This window comes from Pieris brassicae, chromosome 5 (assembly GCF_905147105.1).
Source record: "Pieris brassicae chromosome 5, ilPieBrab1.1, whole genome shotgun sequence".
Lineage (NCBI taxonomy): Eukaryota > Metazoa > Arthropoda > Insecta > Lepidoptera > Pieridae > Pieris > Pieris brassicae.
Window position 1 is genome coordinate 11,760,178 of NC_059669.1, and position 21,540 is coordinate 11,781,717.

The window sequence follows — 21,540 nt, forward strand, 5'->3', positions numbered from 1 at the left end:
GGTTAGGTTAGGTTAGTATATTAATATTTTTTTTAATAACTGTTTCTGGCGCGTGAAAGTGGTTAATATTCTAAAACTTAAAGTTCAAAAATTAGGAAAAAATCGGTAAATATAAAAAAAACGATTTTTATACAGAATGTCACGTCTCTAATAACCAATAAAAAAAAGTAGAAGATGTACGATTTATTTACGAATTTGAATACACTACACAAAATTTCAAATCATTTTTTTTTAATACTTAGATGCAACTCTGGCAGCAAAAATCACTTGGAGGTGTTCCAATCAAGGTACAGAGTACCTACATAATCAGTATCATCGAATTTGGGCCACGGTTTCTAAATCGTTACCATTCTAACCTCAAAACTTTAACCATGAATATCTCCATAACCCCCCATGGTTATGGAGCAGATTGGGGATGGCATAGGAGGGTAGCCCTCAACCCCTCCCCTCCTTTCCACCCCTAAAATCTCAAATATCGACGGTCCATATTGGAAAGTTTAACCGGATCAGATAAATTAGGTATATAATAAGTACATAAATGATTATAATTTTATATTCTTATGAAAAATGAAACTGGCTAAAATTCTATATATATTAATATTTATATTAGATAGAAGGATAGAGATTGAAGTAGGAAAAGGAATTTTAATAAACAAAAGCGAGGAAATAAAAGCGGAGGCATTATTGCGAATTAGTGTTGCGCACCTCATACATGAGGCACCTCAAATGTCACCCTCAAAATTGTCAAATGTCGTCAAACTCGTTGAGGTACCGAATGCGAAGAAAACCTGTTCACATTGTAAATTGTAATACAAATTATGAATCTGTGGGGCACATTATCTTTAATTGTCAAAAATTTGTAAACACTAGGTCATAAAAAAAAGAGTTTCATATTCTGTGAAAACATTCAAAATAATATATATAACAAGGCCGTATTTCAATTTCATAACAGTAGAAAACTTTTACCGATTAGCCCTTAATAATAACAATAACAGCATCTAATTGGTTTCACTTACCTTGCCTGATATTGTGCTATCGAAACAACTGACCTTGTTTTTCTTAAAGGCACAAGCTGGCTATAAGACGCTTGTTTATAACTGGACTCTGTAGTATATCCTTTAGGCGCAATATTAACAGGACTACTATAAGGTAAGAATTTAAGTGTTAGTAGATAAGAACTTAGATTACAGGATCTGTTGGGTTAGGTTAGGTTAAGCAAAAAAATGTACTGAAAATCTTACACATTTATTACTATAAGATTTCCATCATCCTTAAGACATCAGTAACACATAGGCTGTAATTTTATTAATTTATAACATATGTAGAGTCAGAGAGAGATTCAGATTAAATTTTGAAATGAGCATTGAACAATTTCAGTATTGGCCATTGAAACATGATAATTTAAGATATCAGATACTGTTTTCTTAATTGATGTAGTGACTTGCATGCTTGAGAGCATTGTTTTTTCAAAGCAAACAAAATAAGTAACATAAAAAAAATATTTGAAAGAAGTCAAGAATAAATTGCTTATATGAAAATGGTTATGATTTAAATCACATTTACTACATAATCACTTAATCATATTCCACTATATGAGGTTTGTCTTAATGAGGCTGGTATACCTATACAACTTCAAACTGACATGGGAGCAAGATTTTTTATGTCCAATTAAGTTTTAAGACATGGACTGATGACTCCAGCAGTGTTCATGAGCTAAATCTTACTGACTGGCAAATATAAAGGAAGAGAAGGTGTACTAATATCAATAGCCGCTTCTGAGGGGTCTACACCTGTTTTACTTACTGTAAACAAATCAGGAGGAATAAGATTGAGATTATGTGGTGACAGAGTACTATCAATGAGGCTTTAGAAACATATACATATCCGCTGCCAACCAACCGCAAATTATGTATTTGCTTCAGCGAGGGAGACGTATTTCACAGCACTTGATTTAGGTTGCGCATTTACTAATAACAGTAACAGAGTTAGTCTGGGTGTTTTTCAAAGATGATTTCATTGTTGGCAGGAGGAATGCTGCAAACTGGGTAGGGTGGCTGTTCCGATAATGCAATGTAGTGTGGACTCAATTTACGCACTTAGATACTCATTTGGTCCATATTGCGTCTCATTGATATTATAAGTGGTTCCAAAGAATCAAAGATTAGATCACTTAATTAAAGTTTCAGGAAAACTAATTAAAGAACAGAGTGAGAGGGGAAACAAAGACCAACAAAAGAAATGGACTCTGCTTCATATAACACCAATGGTGGCACAAGTGTGTGTGATGAATTGGAAAGGGTAAATAAAGGAAATGAATATGACAATTTTATAGAGATACCCAACGTAGATTGGTGGGCCGAGGTGTTAATAATACTTCTAGGGGTAAAATAGAACAAAATCAATGTACATTTTAAGAGACCTCAATTATATTATATACAGATATAAAATTTAAATTGTTTATTTTTTATATATTGTTTATGTACTTGCTCTATATTTTTTAGATTATAGTATAGTGTTGGAGGACTCGCTATTATTATTATTTGATAATATTTCGTGATATGTCACTGTTTAAATGTGCACATGCAGTTTCATTTATATATTATGCATTTGCATTATATATACAAATCATGTTGCAGTTGGCAGACAAGTCGAGCGCAGCACAATATGCCGGAGGCGGCATTGGGACGTGCCCCGGGCACTCCGGCCACTCCGCCATCTTCCGGAGGCAGCGCTCTTCCTGCTACTGGAGTCGACCGAGTGCTGCGACGCTATGAGAAAATCATCAAGAGTCCAGAAGACAAGAGAGTATACCGGTATGATATTTTCCAAATACGTAAATAAATAAAGTGACCCGAGCGAGATGGCCAGAAATGTATACAGGAAACTGACAAAATTATTCACATAGACATAACATTTATTACTAACAAAACACAAAATAAAAAAAAATTAAAGAACAAGGCACGTTTTAAGTATGTTTCTATGGTCTCTGTTTGTGCATAGTGATTATTTTGCAGAGGGCTGCAGCTGGGCAACGGCATGAAGGTGTTGTTGGTGAGCGACCCCGAGACCGAGAAGGCGGCCGCCGCACTCGACGTCAACGTCGGTACGTATCGCGCTCGGCCGCGCCCTTCGGACCGCTCCCTCCATGAAAGGTCCGAGGCGTATGGGCAATGACGAAGTGTTGTGGCAGGGTACCTCAGCGATCCCGAGGAACTGCCCGGCCTGGCGCACTTCTGCGAACACATGCTGTTTCTAGGCACCGAGAAATATCCCCAGGTGATGCGCCATTTTAATGTCAATCGTTCGCTTTGAAACCGAGTAATACTTTCCGACTTCTATTCGGTAGGAGAACGAGTACAGCAAATTCCTGTCGGAGCACGGCGGGTCGTCCAACGCGAGCACGGCGGCCGACCACACGACTTTCTACTTCGACGTGCTGCCGTCGCACCTCGGCGCCACCCTCGACATGTACGTACCAATCGGCCCGATCGCCCCTTTCGCCCCCTGTCGGCTCCCGTCACTCTCGCTCACCTCACGCCCTCTGCAGCTTCGCGCAGTTCTTCATCGCGCCGCTGTTCACGGAGAGCGCGACGGGCCGCGAGCTGAGCGCCGTCGACTCGGAGCACGAGAAGAACCGCGCGTCGGACGGCTGGCGCCTCGAGCAGCTCAACAAGAGCACGGCGGACCCCGGACATCCGTACCACAAGTTCGGCACCGGTTGGTATCTCGCTTTGCGGTCCCCGCGATCTCATCGTTCGTTCCGCTGACGCGCCTCGTCGTCGCAGGTAACCGAGAGACGCTGGAGACGATCCCGCGGCGGAAGGGCGTCGACGTGCGGGCCGAGCTGCTCGCCTTCCACGCGCGGTGGTACTCCGCCGACATCATGGCGCTTGTCGTCGTGGGGAGAGGTGCGTCTTCCTTCGCGCTGTCGAGCGATTCCCGATTCCTGACTCTCGTTAAACTCTCCTCGATCGCGCCGGCAGAGTCGACGGACGAGCTGGAGGCGCTGGTGTCGGAGTTGTTCGGCTCGGTGAAGGCGGGCGGCGCGTCCCCACCCCGCTGGGACGAGTCTCCCTTCCCCCGAGAATGCCTGCGCAAGCGCGCCTACTGCGAGCCCGTCAAGGACCTGCGTTCGCTGTCCGTCGACTTCCCCCTTCCCGACTTCCGTCGACACTACAAAAGCGGGGTGAGGGTTCATATTCACCGCCACACTGACGATACACCACACGACGGAGAATACATTACTGTTCCTCCGCCGTGTGAAATAGTTTCTCGTGTATCGTCGGTCCGGGCCTTCGAACGATACCGTCGTCAGACCTGATATCAAACGTGACACAATTCGCACGTCGCAGCCGAGTCAGTACCTGTCGCACCTGCTGGGCCACGAGGGGCCGGGCAGCCTTCTCGCCGCGCTCAAGGCTCGCGGCTGGTGCAACAGGTGAGTTCCGTCCTCGACCCGCGTGCGACCGAGACGAGCCCCGGCACCGAAACGTGTTCTCGTTCGCCAGCTTGGTGGGCGGCAGCCGTCTGGGCGCGCGCGGCTTCGGCTTCTTCAGCGTGCAAGTGGACCTCACCGAGGAGGGCGTCGAGCACACGGACGACGTCGTGACCCTGCTCTTCGAGGTGACCGCCCGACCCGACGCGCCGCTCGTCGATCCGAGCCGATCGCGTCTATTGCGTCCGTCTCTGTCCGCAGTACCTGGCGATGCTTCGCGAGGTTGGCGAGCAGCGATGGGTGTGGGACGAGCAGCGAGAGCTGTCGGCCTTGGAGTTCCGCTTTCGCGACGCGCTCGAGCCGAGGACCCTGGCCCACGCGCACGCGCATCAGCTGCAGGTGCCTTTCGTCCGCGAACGCGTGGCTCGTCGCTCGCGACGATCGCCTTTACGGTTTCCCCTTACGAACGGACTCGCCCGCCTCGTTTCAGGAGTACCCGACGGAGGAAGTTCTCAGCGCGCAGTACCTGCTGTCGGAGTGGCGGCCGGACCTCATCCGAGAGACGCTGGAGCTGCTTACGCCGGACCGCGTCAGATTGGCCGTCGTCGCCAAGCGAGTGACTTTATCCGTTACCGAGTCTCGCGAGTTCTAGTCAAGTTTAAAATATATATTTTACGTCAAATTGCAGACGTTTCGCCGACCGCTGCGTTTTGACGGAGCCCTGGTACGGCACCAAGTATCTGCAGGAGGATATCGACGACGAGACTCTTCAGGTACGACCGCGGCTCCGGGCCCTCCCGCGCCGCACGCGCGTCCCTGTCCGTCAACTGCGTTTCCATTCCAGAAATGGCGGACGGCGCGAGGTGGCGCTGAGTTGCATCTGCCGCCGCCCAACGAGTTCATCCCCCGCAGACTGACGATGATCGAAGACGACGACCCCACGGCCGGCCAGGCGGCGCCGCTGATCGTCAAGGTGAGGCCTCGCCGGGACGCCCTCGAGCCCCTCGAGCTCCGATCCGCTGACCCGGACGCCGGTCGTTCCAGGACACGCCGCTGATGCGCGTGTGGTACAAGCGAGACGACGAGTTCCGACTGCCGAAAGCGTTCATCACCCTGGAGTTCGCCAGTCCGCTGCTGTACTCGTCGCCGACGGCGGCCGGCCTCGCGGCGCTGTGGGCGGCGCTGCTGCGTGACGCGCTGCAGCAGGAGCTGTACGCCGCCGAGCTGGCCTCCCTGCGTTGGGGCGTGGCCAACGCCAAGCGCTCGATCAACGTGAGTGTCCGGCCCGCCTTCGTCCCTCTTCCGCCCCCGACGGCCGATCACGCGTCCGTTTCGCGCAGGTGACGGCGGCGGGCTTCGACGACAGGTTGGCGGCGCTGGCGCGGCGGGTGGCGGAGGCGCTGCTGTCGTTCCGCGTCGACCCGCGCCGCTTTGAGATCCTCAAGGAGGCGCATCTGCGAGCCCTCGCCAACTTCGACGCGGAGCAACCCTACCAGGTGGGCGTCTCGCCGACCCTCGCCGACCTCGGTCGACGCGGCGGACGAGCCTTCTAACCAATCTGACGCGCTCCCGCAGCACGCCGTGTACGCGCAAGCGCTGTGCCTGTCCGCCGAGGTGTGGACGCGCCGAGACCTGCTGGAGGCCGCGCAGCGTGAGTTTCGCGCCCCGCTCGTCGCCCGCGATTCCCGTCCCGACCCGAAAGCCTAACGAGCCCCGTCGCGTCCCCAGGCCTCACGCCGGAAATGCTGGACGACTTCGTGTCGCGCGTCCGCCGCAGCCTGCACCTGGAGGCGCTCGTGATGGGCAACGTGAGCCGGAGCACCGCCCTGGAGCTCGCCGCGCACCTCGAGGCCACGTGAGGCTCCGTCGCGCTCGTCGATCGCCCCTCCCCGGGTTCCCGGATTGATCTTTCCGTTCGCAGGTTCCCGGTGGACGCCGTGCCTCTGCTCGCGGCGCAGTTGACGCCGTCTCGTGAGGTGGAGCTCGACGCCGGCTCATGGTACCTGTGCTCGCGTCCGCACTCCGTGCACCGCTCGTCGTGCGCCGCCGTGTACCTGTGGTGCGGCGGCCGCTCGTCGCGCGCCAACGTGACCCTCGAGCTGCTGGCGCACGTGGTGGGCGAGCCCTGCTTCCACGCGCTGCGCACGCGGGAGCAGCTCGGCTACATCGTGTTCAGCGGCGTCCGGCGCTCGGCGGGCGCGCAGGGGCTGCGCGTAATCGTGCAGGGCGACCGCCACCCGGCCCACCTGGACTCCCGCATCGTCGCCTTCCTGGACTCGGCGCGGGAGTACCTCGAGAAGATGAGCGAGGAGGAGTTCCTCAAGCACCGCTCGTCGTTGGCGGCGGAGCGCCTGGAGCGGCCGAAGAGGCTGTCGGACAAGGCCGGCCGCGTCTGGGGAGAGATCACGTCGCAGGTGACGCGTCTTTTCGGTTCTCGTCTTTCGATTCGCTCCGACGAGACCTTTCCGCTCAGCCGACGTCCTGTCCGTAGATGTACAACTTCGAGAGAGCGCGCGTGGAGGTGGACGAGCTGAACGCGGTGACCAAGCGGGAGCTGCTCGACTTCTACTCGGTGAGCGTCTACTCCCTCCTACCCTCCTCGCGGTCTCCTCCTCGAGGCCGTTCTTCACGCGTCGGTCGGGTGCTTTCAGAGACACGTCCACTCTTCGTCGCCGGAGGCTCGGAAGCTGTCCGTCCACGTGGTGTCCGTGGCGGAAGGCGGGGCCGGACACGCGGACGCCGGAAACGCGGACGCGGAAGGCGAAGACGCGTCTCGAGCGTCCGAGGACGAGCGTAGGCGGGTGAGCGCTCGTTTCCGATTTATTCCAAGCGGTGAACCGCCCTGATAAACGAGTTGGCCGTTTGCAGCCCGCCCTCATCACGGACCTGGTGGAGTTCAAGAGCCGCAGAGGCCTGGGGCCACTGCCCGCGCCGCACGCGCCGGTGCCTCGCAAGGGCGCGCACAGCAAGCTCTAGCTCGCTCCTCGCACTCGCTCGCGCGTCTGTTGCTTAGGTAATAGAGGACGCCTCGATCGTTCATGTCAAATATAAAATAATAATTGTGTACAAATTATTCTCCTATAAAATATGTTTCTTGTTTGTGACACGTTCGTTAATGATGCCTCGAGCGCGATGATCTCTAGTATTAAATGTGTGATGTACGGGTTTTAAAGAGTTCCATATTGCTTGACATGTGGAACCGAGGGATAGTGTAAGAGGGATGTCTAGAAATAAAAAGATAAAGATGTATGAGAGTTTATTTTTAATCTTTGGTCGAGCCGAGGCTGTACATAATTGTCGGAGTTACGTCCCGAGAGCACATCCAGGGGTGGGCAATCTCATTGCGTTCATTATTTTCATAGTGAGTAACATTACATTATTTCGGATATTCTATGGTACGGAGTGGATAATTATAGAGTAAACATAAAATCGTCTATTGTTTAAAGCACCCCGATGACCTGGAACGGTACAATCCTAAAAGTATAAGTACTATTGGGCCTAAGCAAAACAATTAGCTAATTTTAATTTGCCTCTACGGCTACGTCATTGTTTTTTAATAAACAATAGTCGTAAAGAGGTTTCATAGATTCTTGAAATTTCAAAGAATTCGTATGAATTCCTTTCACGGTTCTGTTACACATTTGTTTTAATTCTTCATCTAGTACAGTAATTTTACTTATTAATTTAATAAATTCACATCGGATGTGCCGTTTAGTAATAGTTTGTGACGAGTTAGGTTCGGCTCGCGACGTGGTATACGCAGATTTGTCCTTAGGAAGTGTCGGGCGAGCGACGGAAGGGGAAACGGCGGTTACGGCAGAAGTAGCAGCTTGCGTGGGAGTCACTACGGAAGTTGAAACAATTAAGGGGGAGATTGATGAGGCACAAGAAGCTAGTGTAGTGGATGCCGGAGCAGAAATCTGCGTGAGGTCAGGGGTTGTTGAAATAGACGGAAGTAAAGAAGTAGCGAGATTAGATAATGGAAGAGGGGTAGGCGCTGAAGTTGACCCAAATGACGGGATAGAGGTGGCTGGTGCGAGATTAGATAATGGAAGAGGGGTAGGCGCTGAAGTTGACCCAAATGACGGGATAGAGGTGGCTGGTGCGAGATTATATAATGGAAGAGGGGTAGACGCTGAAGTTGACCCAAATGACGGGATAGAGTTGGCTGGTGCGAGGTTAGATAATGGAAGAAGGCTAGGCGCTGAAGTAGACCCAAAAGACGGGATAGAGGTGGCTGGTGCGAGATTAGATAATGGAAGAGGGGTAGACGCTGAAGTTGACCCAAATGGCGGGATAGAGGTGGCTGGTGCGAGATTAGATAATGGAAGAGGGGTAGGCGCTGAAGTTGACACAAATGACGGGATAGCTGGTGCGAGATTAGATAATGGAAGAGGGGTAGACGCTGAAGTTGACCCAAATGACGGGATAGAGGTGGCTGGTGCGAGATTAGATAATGGAAGAGGGGTAGGCGCTGAAGTTGACCCAAATGACGGGATAGAGGTGGCTGGTGCGAGATTAGATAATGGAAGAGGGGTAGGCGCTGAAGTTGACCCAAATGACGGGATAGCTGGTGCGAGATTAGATAATGGAAGAGGGGTAGGCGCTGAAATTAACCCAAATGACGGCATAGAGGTGGCTGGTGCGAGATTAGATAATGGAAGAGGCGTAGGCGCTAAAGTTAACCTAAATGACGGCATAGAGGTGGCTGGTGCGAGATTAGATAATGGAAGAGGGGTAGGCGCTGAAGTTAACCCAAATGATGGCATAGAGGTGGCTGGTGCGAGATTAGATAGTGGTAGGGAGATAGGCACTGAAGGTTTTTGGAGCCTTCTTATCTCCGACGCATGAGTAGATGGTGCATTATGTACCATAACTCTCGCTGAAGTAGAAAACGATGTAGTTTTAGGTGATTTCATAGCAGCAGAAGAGGAGTTTGCACGGAGTGAGGTAGATCGTAAAGGTTGTACATAGGGAAGATTAGCGAGTGAGCCCATAACTGGTGTAGGTGCGACCGTGTGATCTGGTACAGCAGTCGCGGGTCGTAAGGGCTTCGGGATACAATTATATGTTGTTATTAGTTTCCGAAACTCTTCTGTATCATACGGCGCCGGCAAGAATGAAGGGCAGGCGTTTGTGTCATGACAGACTGATAGTTCATGGAGCTCATTGACGACTGCGCTTATTGACGGAAGTGGCGCGGTCGTAGACTGGTGACCGGTAAAGCGGCGCGAAGAGTTGTAAATGCGGGGCACCTTTGCCAGACGAGGGTCACCTGAAACATAAATCGGCAATTCTAAGACAATATCGAGAAGACGCGTTTCCTCTTTATACCCTAAATTAAACTAATGTTCGGTGATGACTTGTCTATGTAGTGACATACTGTCCGACACCAGGATGTGTCTGAGGAGTGTAACTTTTACTGAGTAGTCAATGAGTTTTATTGAAACCCTTGCCGCACTACTCTCACACTCTCTTCGAAATCACTCCTTAAAGCCTCAGCCAGCATCGGACCACTGGGCGGTGACATATTACGCGACGTTTACCTTTGCAGTTATTTGAAAGGTAAGTCTAATTTAGCCTCTAAGAAGTTTGGAGGCTCCTCTGTACCCGAGAGCTCCGCCGGAGGTGTGTTTTAACTCCCTTCTTCCACTTGACCGTATTTAACGTAGAGCGATTTGAATCGTCGACGCCAATTCACTTTCCGAGGGGCTTGATACCTTTGCGTTGGGTAGAAATATGCGGTCTCTCCGCATCTTCTACCGCATTTACCATTTCGAGACAACACCGTCCTACCTCGTTTCTCAACTGAGCATTTATATGGCACTTTTTGACGCGCACTACCACAGTGTGGAATCTCTATAAAAAAATAGATTACCTGAGAAAATTGGCTGATCATTTGTCATTGTCCGAATCCAATCCTGGCCAGCGTCATAGTTATCTGCATAAAAAACAGACAGCATCTTTACAATTATGTCGGTGATTGCAAAAATATTAAATGGATATCAATATTAATGATTCGATATTATTCGTTGGTACCTGTGCCGTAGACGCAGATTACGCGCCGCAAACCCCAATCGGGTGAGGGCGAGCAGCCAAGGCGAGCCCAAGGGCCGAGCTTCTCCATGTCGGCCGGCCAAGCCGCAAAACAGGAGGCGCCGAAGGGCAGGCTAGTGCTGGTTCTCGGCATAATCCAGCTTCTCGGCACACAAGCGTACTGTTTACGCAAAGAAACATCTGCTTGTACCACGATGTATCGAGGCATGTCCGTCGAGTCTCGTGGCCCGCCGTGGCCTAAGTATGTAATTATAATAATAAAGCTTTTCGGAAAATAAAGTAGTTACAATATTTGATTATTATTTTTTTTCTAAAATCGTTAAAATTAATGTAAGATGTCGTCAACGGGTTTTAGTCCATAGATTTTAGTGTCTTAAACTTTAGTTGAAAACTCAAATCTCACTTTAGTGAATGCCTTTTACCTTTATTTAACAAAGATACAGCTAATTGTTTTTACCACATTATTACCAAACTTGCTACTCCTCTGTCACCGAGCACTCTCTAGATTGTTGAATAATAGCCCCAATTGCAAGAGGTGTACCTGTATGTCCTTTTCCCACACGCTGAACTGCCGGCGGCGAAAGCTGTCTTTGGCGCTTTCTTGAGGCTTTGTCGCTATGGACCACAGCGTTCTTCTCCGATGTGTTTCTTGACAGCAATAGCCACATCGAGATAATCTCAAAATCGTCTATAATATAGAAATATAAGTAATGCATTATTTAGAAATCACATTTGTTTTATAATCTTCTTTCTATAATATAAAAATGAATCGCAAAATGTGTTGGTAAGCGCATACCTCTACAACGCCTGGACCAATTGTACTAATTCTTTTTTTTAAATGTTCGTTGAAGTCGATTCGAATAATTTCCGGGAAAACCCTAAAACAGCCCTTTTCTTTTTCCCATACAAACGTTTTGTAAATAAAATGTAGAGTCAATAAAGTTCATATTAAATTACAAGCACTCACTGTTGTCTAAGCAACGACAAGACAGGACAACGTCTGTCGGGTCCGCTAGTTATCTATATAAATGTATCCAAATCTAAAGCAAAGGGTGTCGAAATAATATGTACTCGTATTCAGAAAACATATTACCATTATGGAAGTGCAAAACAGCAGGAGAATATTGGTTAGAGTCCGTGAATGGTGAACGGACTTTGCAGGCGCCAGATCCTCGCTCAGGCTGTAACTGAACTAAGTCCCGCGAGACCGTCTCGCGCCGACCGGCTTTTCTGCCCTGGATCCACTCTACTACACAGAACTTGCCGAGCGGAGCTGTATTTACCTAAAAAAATATATATTTTTTCTCAGCATGCAAAGACAAAGCGTAACTGACTCACATACGCAAGGTCAAATAGACACTTAGATACCAAAATATCTTATCTCTAATAAAGCATATGCACAGCTTGTAGGTATGTAACATACGATAACATCTACGTATATATAAGTAGATACTCACATTCATTTTATCTCTGTATTGTGGCGGCTGATCCCCTGATGTGCCTCAAGTGGCACAAAAACACAAAACTCCAGACGAAAGTCCGGCCCGGCTGGCAACGTTTAGCCAGTAGCGACTGACTAGTGACGATATCAACATAACAAGAACGTAGTCGCCAATTTGGTGGAGGGGCTGCGGGGTGTAACCGATAGCATTCGCCCCAGTGTTGCCAGATCAGAGGATTTCCCCCTAGTTTTAGGGGGTTTTCCTCCGAGTTGAGGGGCAGAATAGGGGAATTTGGGGGATTTTAAAGGGTAAATTTAAAAAAACATGCCAAATACAGTTTTTTTGCTATTGTATATCACGTTTCTGATTTTGGAACTAACTTGAAGTACGAACACATCGTAAGAATAGGACCCGTGTGGTTAACCTTACTAATTGTATATTCGTTTAACCAAACACCAAATATACTTGAACAAGTCAATACATTTTCTATTACTATTATTATTAGATACTTTGCGTAATGTCTTTCATTTCCGAACAATCCCAACATGACCGCCACTTTAAACAATTGCGCCTTGGTCCATGTCACCATCCGCTTGGTGAGGGCGGGGGTTTTCTGCGGGGAAATCAAATTAGTCCAGGGGTACGTCGCCGAGACCATCTGGCAACACTGATTCGCCCATATGATGGTGGGTAAAACCCGCCTCGAAATTACGTTTGTTATTTTCCTAGAAGTTCCGAGTAAGTTGACCTCGTAATCAATAATATTCAATTCAATCAAGCAAGATTCTGTTACAGAGGTTATATGACGAAATAATCACCCACAATACGTAATTTGTTACGTTAATGTTGTTCCAATGAAATATGAGAACAACTATACTGATATATGCCATACACTAAAAATGCAAAAAACTACGACTGTAAATGAAAAAACTTTGGTGTGCGAAGGAATGACATAGACACACTACACTACACGACATAATTTAAGTGGATTATATAAAAAATATTCCCCTATATAAACAAGGGCTTGACAAACTCCGCCAGTCAACTCAATATCTTGCAGTTAACTTCAAGATATGATAAGGACATATATAAAAATAATTATTATCCAAACACATCACCCAAATCACGAAGACTTACACAAACATTATTAATTAATGTAACCTATTTATACTTTATAATCAAACATATTTATAAATGGATTTAGGTTTACGCAATCAATATAAATTCTTATATAATTTACTTATTAATTAAACATAGAGGTAGTTAGTTGGTTAGTTGATTAAGGACATTACATTAATTATAAACAAACGCCTGCTGCAGAGCTATAGTGAAACAAACGGTAAAACAATTAACAAAACTAATCTCTAATTAACAAAATTAAAGTATAAAATTTTGGTATTCTTCTTATATCAGCTAACCAAAATACCATTTTATAATTAGCCCAAATTATCTATATAATTTTGCCATCTATATTCTATATGTAATAGGTTTCAAAAGAATCTGTGTAGTGTATCTGCTGTAAATAACTAAGTACATGGGAGTCTGAGAACCAAGAACCTACCAACTCTGCGGATCCCTAAACTACAGCTGACTTCCCCTGAACTCCTCGGTCATGTTTCTTATCCTCTCTGTTATTGAAATACTTTTGAGTTATTGTGAAAATCTCTACAATGATTTTTTTCTTAACGTTTACTTAGACACAATTTCGTGCTCCCCCTGATTTCAGGTACAAATAAAAAAAATCATTATCCCCAAATCGATTTGTTACTGGTGATATTTTGTTTTGTAATGTATTTGAAATCAAAAAAAAATTTAAAATATGTAATTTTATGTTTTCCTTAAAATCTGTTCTGATACGTCTCTTTATTTTAAATAAAAGCAAATTGATTACACCATTTGTTATGTTTAGCAGTCTTGGTATAATCAATATCTATGCAATATTAAGGGTGTGACGGTCGGGACAGGTGGCCTGCAAGATTTGAAGACGAGAATAAGACCGCGCTTATGAAGCAATGATAATACCTGAATTTTAAACCGATAAGATTGCGTTAAGTTTTTATAAGCGCGTGTGAATGTTATTAACACAACTTTCGCCATGATACCGACCCGTTTGTATCTTATGTTCTGTTGTCTCCTTGCGAGAGCTCGTGCCGACCGCTATCATTCCGCGGCTTCCGAGCAAGACGTACCGGCATTCGCCGCCGTGGCCGCTGAAAGCACTGCCGAGTATTGGGCGTCAGAGGCGCGAGCCGGAATCGAGGAACGGTTGCACCAGAGGTACTCTGGGGATACTAGAGCCGCTCGTAATGTCATCATGTTCTTGGGAGACGGCATGTCGGTTCCTACGATAACCGCCGCGCGCACACTGCTCGGCCAGCGCGCTGGAGGAACCGGGGAAGAAGCGCAATTGTCATTTGAAAAGTTCCCCACTGTCGGTTTCAGTAAGGTAAAACTTGAGTGCTTCTTGGGTTTTGTTAGAAATCTAATTGTTATAAGCGTGTGAGCAATAAAATTTTCTTTTAGACGTACTGTATGGACGCACAGATCGCGGACTCGGCGTGCTCGGCGACGGCGTACCTTTGCGGCACTAAAGCCAACGAAGGCACTTTAGGTGTCACGGGTGCTGTACGCCGGCGGGACTGCGCTGCTTCTCAGGTCCCCAGCTCTCGCCTCACTTCCATCGCCGCCTGGGCGATCGCCGACGGCAGAGACGCGGGTAAGACAGCGCAACAAATCTGCTGCAAAACTAAACATATAAATATTGTTTTTTCATAATGATTTTAATTAAATAATAAAATTTGCGATCAATGTACAACTCTTTCCTATATATACAGGTATTGTGACGACAGCACGAGTAACACACGCCTCCCCGGCGGGTGCGTACGCACGCTCCGCCAACCGCGACTGGGAGAGCGACACTGACGTGACCACGGACAACGTCGACTCGACTCAATGTCCCGACATTGCTGCGCAGCTCGTAAACGAGGAGCCAGGAAAGCTCTTTAAGGTATTACTACGTTTACATTAAACATATAACTAAATACTTTATACAGTTATAGATAACTATACTACTACTACTATGGTCTACTAATGGTAGACCACACAAAATATTAAACGCCACAATTTTAGGTTATATTAGGAGGAGGAAGACGCGAGTTTCTACCGTCCGGAGTAGTGGACGAAGAAGGAACCAACGGTAGAAGAAGCGACAACCGAAATTTGATTGAGGAGTGGCAGGTTGATAAGAGGAGTCGTAACGAGACCTTTCGCTATGTGTGGAACCGTAAGCAGCTCTTGGAGGCGCGCGAGCAAGGTCCGCAATATCTGCTCGGGCTTTTCGAAGGTAGCCACATGCAATACCACATGGAGGCTGACAATCACACAGAACCTTCGCTCGCGGAGCTTACGGAGACCGCGATCCGGATGCTTTCGCGCAATGAGCGAGGATTTTTTTTATTTGTGGAGAGTGGCCGTATCGACCACGCTCATCATGAAAACCAGCCCGAGCTAGCATTGGACGAGACCCTAGCGTTGAACGCCGCCGTCCAGCGGGCCACCGCGCTTCTGTCAGCCGAACGGGACTTGCTCGTAGTGACGGCCGATCACGCGCACGTCATGGCCTTCAACGGATACAGCGCCCGTGGCAACGACGTGTTAGGACCGTCCGGGACGCGAGATTCGGATGGTGTACGCTACATGACTCTGTCTTACACCAACGGCCCGGGGCACCGCGCATACGGAACGCGCCCGCGAAGTGATGTCACGCTCGAGCCAAACTACCGTGAGTCACCACGATTTCTATTTTGACGTTTCGGTAATATAAGGATTTCTATTAACTATTGTCGTATGAAGGGTCGACACGATGGATGTCGCACGTGGATGTTCCACGGTCGTCGGAGACACACGGCGGCGACGACGTCGGTGTGTACGCGCGAGGGCCACAGCACGGGCTATTCGGGGGCGTCTATGAGCAAAGCCGACTTCCGCACCTCATGGCTTACGCCACGTGTCTGGGACCCAAGCCGCACGCCTGTAGCGGCGCCATAAGCAACACCGCATCTGCAGCGCTGCTCGCTTCTGCCGCTCTGCTGCTCTCGTTGTGCCGTGGGGCAAATTGAGTACTGTGTACTACATGAACTGATTATTTTTAAAAGGATTTAGTAGAGGATGCGATTGATAAAAGTTAATAGACTTAATAGTTAATAGTAAGATAGACGCGTCTGTAATATTGTCTCGGGATTTTTATACGATAATATTATAAGTTAAAGACCTATGCAGGGAAGGAATTATGTATTATTATGAGTTCTTTATTATTTCATCTATATTAATCAAATAAGTAAACAACAATAGCCTTTCTTTTCTTTAATATAATGTAGGTACATTGTGCCATGTTTAGCTAGAAATTAAACCTCATTCAACTACATCAATTCTTAAGTGAAATGAAAACGTGAGACTACCTATATCCCGACGTTATCAAATCGCACAATAAAGGTTTACGATACATTAATTATTTATATATTATTGCTGTTACTCGATAAGCATTATCCAAGTTAAGCTATTTTTATCTATAATGTAATATTTATATTAAAAACGGCTGTTCGCTTGTTTGCTTGATGGTGCCGATGCAGTATTGAAATGTCGAACACCTGACTAAAGATTCATTCATTGAAAAGGGAATATAAATATATGGCGTACAAATTGATATCGAAGAGATGTCAAAATCTAACACAGACGTTTAATGCAAGCTATGTCATACTTGTAGTAAATAAAGCCGTAGATGAGTTCACTTATGGGACTATGGTTGAATTTCTTTGACTACTTTGATTCATACTATTGTGTTGTAAAAACAAACAGATAGTAATATTGAGTAGATATATGTCCGTTACTCCCCATTCTTCAAATATTGTATGTAGGTAGACACTTTGATTGATTCTGATTGAGCACACGTGCCGATGATTATCACCCCGTCAAAAGTGTAGGGACTTAATATAATCTAAAAACTGATAATATCAATTAGGTATTATGTTAACAATCCTTACGAGTAGATAATAATGGTATCATTGTAAGATATGTACCTACCTACCTACGCTTTCCTGACATGGTTTCTGTCTTGAGTTAAATGATTTGCAAATAAAAAATACGTATAGAGAATAATGTTCGGTTCGTGCTTGTGTGTGACCGAGACTGGTTAGAGAATGCCACCAACAGCAATTCTGTGCATCTGCTTCTAATATATACTATTGAGACTCGATCTTGATTCTTGCAACGGTGGTGGCATTCCTAAATCTTCTTTCAATACAACAAAATAAAGATGTCTACAGCATTATATGTCCCATAACAACTGCGGCCTGTGCCTAAGTTTGTGAAAGAGCTTTTATGAATTCACTTTCGTTTATGTTGTGGGTAGGTACGTTTGAAGAAAGTAGTTTAAACTGTCCCACGTAGTCCGAGGCTAGTTGAATATAAAATTGTTCGGGACAGTCTCCAGAACTAGTTTTACAGCCGACGGTATTTCTAACTAGTACTAGTGCCGCTTACATCTTATATATCAAATTCTCGTGTAACGGTGTTCTAATAAAACTTCTCCGAAATGGCTCGACCGCTTTTTGAGGAATTTTGTGTGCTAATCGGTTAGGTCTACTTATCGGACAACACCTATTTTTAAACTAATTTAAGATGAATAGGATGCGATTGTTTAATTTTTACATGTTCTGAAGTGTCGTATGAATATTTCAATAAATCATTGTGCCGTGTAGACGTAGCTTATGACAAATGTATCTTTGTAATACATCAAGGTTTAAGTTTAATTAAATTGGGTTAACTCTCGTTATTAAATTTAATGTATAAACCATACGTAGCATCATATGACTGTGAAAAAGCGGTGTTCATAATATTGTGTTTTATAGTAAGCTGTAGTGCGAAAACGTTCTGTTTTTACGTACGACCCAAGTCAGAGGTTATACGTATACGAATGCCCTGCGTGTGTCTCAGCAGTTATATCTTTTTCTGGAATAACATCCGGCCATTTCGTCACTCTACGGATAATAGTAATCGTATTTGTTATCTTCGAGAGTTGGTTAGAATGGTCGGGAGAGGGAGGGAGAGGAGGAGAAAAAAATAGTTTTTCAGTATTGTAAACACCAGTTGGACTTTATCAATAAATGAAAACCAAAAACAGATTATGAGCACTAATATATTTGATTTACACTTTATAACTTAAAACAACTGTCTAATGGTGTTTGTCTTTTGGCTCGTCCTTGCCAAACTCTTTCTCCCACAGGGCTACAAATTCCTTCTTACGTTCCTCGCGCCGCTTGAAGTATTCAGGGTACTGCGCCTTTTCCAGGGGATGCCAGTAGTCCAGTACCCAGTCGGGCGGAGTCACAACTCGGGCATATGCAACACCGCCTGGACTCAAAGGAACTGGAATAAAGAAGTTATACATTAACTGTCTCTTGTAGTAAATTGCTTAATCAAATTGTCAAGAAAAGTATACTTTGCTCAGAGCCAGACCGAATGTTGGTGATAATATCACTGAATGATAATTGAATATAGTAGGAATTACATGTGCCTTAGAAATTCTTTGTCGGTTGTGTGCCTGGGTACACCCCGGGGCCCCGAAGAGCTGGTTGATCAGACTTGCTCATGTATTACATTACTGTTTTAAGAAGGTTTCTGTTCAGTCAGACTTCCTAAATGCAGTATTTAGAATACCACTCTTCACACATGGTTAAAATATTTGACTAAGACTAAACTATGACTAGCTATATAGTGGCACTTGCTTTAAAGGCTCTTTGGAGTAATTATCCTATTGTCTTGTGATTCCATTTTCCGGCATTATAGAGCTATTGCTTCCATGTAATGACAGAAAATGGCAGTCCCTTCAGCACCACTATTATAAAATGTCAATCCCAAGGACATTAGTGTTATTTCCTATAAAAGGTAAGCAAGGTTTATTATTAAATTTGTAAAATTTAATTTTTAGGTATATTTAGGTACCAACCTTTTTAGCAGGAAAGAGTTTGCTAAACCTTAGATAATAATACTAAACATTTGTTCTACTCGTGGTTATATATACAGGTAATAGGTATATTGTGGCAAAGAACTTACACTTCTTCGGTATAGGATGTATGATTGCAAAGAGTGAGTCTTCTTCTTCTTTGAGGCGTTGATTAAATTCACGCTGGTCTTGCAGGGCAGCGATTTTGTCAAATCTGTCCCTTAGCAATACTGCTTGGAAACGGAATACATGTCTAAAAATATAGGTGTGTTACCATGGGCTCTGTTGTAGGCACTATATACTATATTACATAACAATAACAAGCTACTATACTTGTACTTTCTAGATTTTAATGTAGTAACCTACCTACTATTTACCTTTATAATAAATTATGAATATTTTGAAAGTGTCTTCCAAGCACAATATAATACATATCAACAAACATACACATAACTAGTATGTAATACAATGATAAAATGTGATTGTTTTTTTACACTACTTCACTTTATACAATATTTGTTTAACATTACCTCTCAACTTATGCAGGGTAAATCATTATCATGAAGAACATAAGCACTAATGCATTAGCATTAGCGATTTGCAATATTTTTGGAGATCAGAACTGCAAATGTATTTTGTGAATTGCAACAGTCATAGCTTGTATACAACTTTAGGTTTTTACACAAACTACTTGAGGAATAAAGAAAGCTTACCTTCTATCATAGTATGACTCCAAATTACGTATGGCTCGTTTATATAGGTTACATAACTTTTGTGTTTGTGTTTTGATACCCAGCGGTAGGGTCGCCATCTCGCCAAAGCCTTATTTTAAATAAATATTATTTTAAAAATCTGACTAACCATTAACTGTGTAATGAGTATTTATTAAATAAGGATATCTCGTTTGTAAATCGGGTTCAGTACTTCAGTACTTACTTATTTTTTGTTAATTATAAATAACAGCTGACGCTTGACAAAATATGGTGACAGCTAATAAATGACATTTGATATATAATACAAATTGAGTAACCTGTGGGAATCAAATCTTCCACAAAAAATGTTGCCCTATGCAATTTGATATTAATCTCATGCCCCTGGGGGCACGCTGACGTTACCCATTGTCCTGTCAAATAAATTTTGAATCGCAATTTTGGCACTTTGCATTTTCGATATATTTAATGATACATAAACAATGTGTAAAGGTTTTTGTGTTTGCAACCCTCGTTAAAAGTTGAAATTGTTTAAAAATGTTTTTTTTTCAATAACTAAAAAACTGTAAAAGTAAGGCAAAGTTGTTCAAACAAAATTAATTTCAGGGTAAATTATAATATGAAAGTAATAATATTCTTACGAGCGTGTCCTTGTCGTACGGCGTTCTAGAGTGCTCAGTCTAACTTCGAGAAGGTTCCGATCTTCCGCCTCTCTCGCGTATCATTCCGTTCTTGTCCACACCTAGAAAATTTCGTCTAGAATATTCCTTCATCTTAGGGGTATAACTAGACCTGAAAACGCCTGATAGCAGATCTCCTGAAAACTGCACCACTCGACTACACATGTTCTGAAACTGCCAGAAAAATACATATTCCTAATATATGATTGATCCTCTCCCGAAACGGTCAGAAATCTTATTTCAGCCTGCTGAAAAGTTGTCTAAGTAGTGGAAAAATCTAGAAACATTGCAGTCGACTCGTCTTCTTAATAATAATAATATGGCCTTTATATTCCGAAACTCTATATCTGTGATTTAATATATTTTCCCTTCAGTATATGTCGGAGTTCGGTGTGCCTCTTTGCAAAGGCCTCCTCTAACCACTGATCTCTTTTCTTTGCGACTCTTCTCCAGTTGTAGTGACTAGATAGTAGATAGTGATTCAGGAGTTCTTAAAGTCCTGGTATTGAGCGACGCTAGATATAGGCGGTAGTCTGAACTTCCCATTGCGACCAACCATTGAGGGTAGGCTTCTTGATTAGGTTGTTAGCGACAAAGGGAGTTTTTTAGCGGAAAATCCGCAGACTTGTAAGACACAAGTTGGGGTTGAATTGGACTAGATTTAGTCTACCGCAGTCCGAGACTCCACGTAGAAGAGTTTCTACTTCAGTCACAAGTTTGTTCCGGCACTCATCGACATCAGTCCGAGAAATACCTGTCCGGCCAGTGTAAAAAGTATCCCTAGTGTTGTCGTCCGCATAGCAATGAATGTTGCTAAGTTGTAACATATCAGAGTAAACAGGGTCGGGGATAGGACACAGCCTTGAGGGACACCAGCAATCAACTTCTCCATATCCATACAAAATATCTATCAAACAAATACAATTAAAATTTTCTCATGACGTTGTCACGTTCAACTGTCGTCAGATGACCGACTTTACAGACAACCGTTTTTTATTGAACGCAGAATTGCTCCCCCTCCCCAAAATACGAAGGGCAGCCTGTGCGTCCACCACCGGGTGCTGAGTGTCCCAGTGGTGTGTGTGTGTGGTGTGTCCCCGGGGTAGCTTCTGTTTCTTCTACACCTTCACATTTCTTTTAGGGGGGCATGGTCTCTGGGAATCTTTCTTGACTTTTCTTTAATGGCTCTCACAGCATGGCACTCCTAACAGGAAGA

General features: G+C 45.0%; 4 protein-coding genes across 6 annotated transcripts; 2 read left to right on the forward strand and 2 right to left on the reverse strand.

Moving 5' to 3' along the window:
* The first annotated feature begins 858 nt into the window (after positions 1-858).
* Positions 859-7,682, forward strand: LOC123709449 (insulin-degrading enzyme). 2 transcript variants are annotated; one of them, XM_045660815.1, is made up of 23 exons: positions 859-1,149; positions 2,181-2,298; positions 2,637-2,813; positions 3,015-3,103; positions 3,191-3,276; positions 3,347-3,468; positions 3,548-3,717; positions 3,786-3,908; positions 3,984-4,186; positions 4,353-4,438; positions 4,509-4,623; positions 4,697-4,834; positions 4,926-5,047; positions 5,124-5,208; positions 5,280-5,408; positions 5,480-5,707; positions 5,776-5,931; positions 6,011-6,086; positions 6,164-6,290; positions 6,357-6,849; positions 6,927-7,007; positions 7,087-7,236; positions 7,304-7,682. In XM_045660815.1, exons 2-23 carry the CDS (start codon positions 2,264-2,266, stop codon positions 7,409-7,411), a joined length of 3,099 nt encoding a protein of 1,032 aa, XP_045516771.1. In that variant the 5' UTR covers positions 859-1,149; positions 2,181-2,263; the 3' UTR covers positions 7,412-7,682. The 2 variants fall into 2 exon arrangements, with proteins under 2 accessions (XP_045516771.1, XP_045516772.1); XM_045660816.1 differs by lacking the exon at positions 2,181-2,298.
* LOC123709450 (mucin-2-like) lies at positions 7,679-12,109 on the reverse strand. The gene is made up of 6 exons (XM_045660817.1): positions 11,950-12,109; positions 11,586-11,775; positions 11,034-11,180; positions 10,475-10,729; positions 10,314-10,376; positions 7,679-9,710 (listed from the first exon to the last, which is right to left on the reverse strand). The coding sequence occupies exons 1-6, from the start codon at positions 11,953-11,955 to the stop codon at positions 7,957-7,959; spliced, it is 2,415 nt and encodes an 804-aa protein (XP_045516773.1). The 5' UTR covers positions 11,956-12,109; the 3' UTR covers positions 7,679-7,956.
* A 1,643-nt stretch (positions 12,110-13,752) lies between these two features.
* Positions 13,753-16,281, forward strand: LOC123709451 (membrane-bound alkaline phosphatase-like). Of its 2 annotated transcripts, none has more exons than XM_045660819.1 (5): positions 13,753-14,380; positions 14,479-14,650; positions 14,769-14,941; positions 15,064-15,715; positions 15,787-16,281. In XM_045660819.1, the coding sequence occupies exons 1-5, from the start codon at positions 14,030-14,032 to the stop codon at positions 16,050-16,052; spliced, it is 1,614 nt and encodes a 537-aa protein (XP_045516775.1). In that variant the 5' UTR covers positions 13,753-14,029; the 3' UTR covers positions 16,053-16,281. The 2 variants fall into 2 exon arrangements, with proteins under 2 accessions (XP_045516775.1, XP_045516774.1); XM_045660818.1 differs by having other exon boundaries at positions 13,769-14,380; positions 14,458-14,650.
* A 1,828-nt stretch (positions 16,282-18,109) lies between these two features.
* LOC123709453 (NADH dehydrogenase [ubiquinone] 1 beta subcomplex subunit 9) lies at positions 18,110-19,891 on the reverse strand. The gene is made up of 3 exons (XM_045660820.1): positions 19,648-19,891; positions 19,045-19,187; positions 18,110-18,357 (listed from the first exon to the last, which is right to left on the reverse strand). The coding sequence occupies exons 1-3, from the start codon at positions 19,743-19,745 to the stop codon at positions 18,164-18,166; spliced, it is 435 nt and encodes a 144-aa protein (XP_045516776.1). The 5' UTR covers positions 19,746-19,891; the 3' UTR covers positions 18,110-18,163.
* Positions 19,892-21,540: the final 1,649 nt, after the last annotated feature.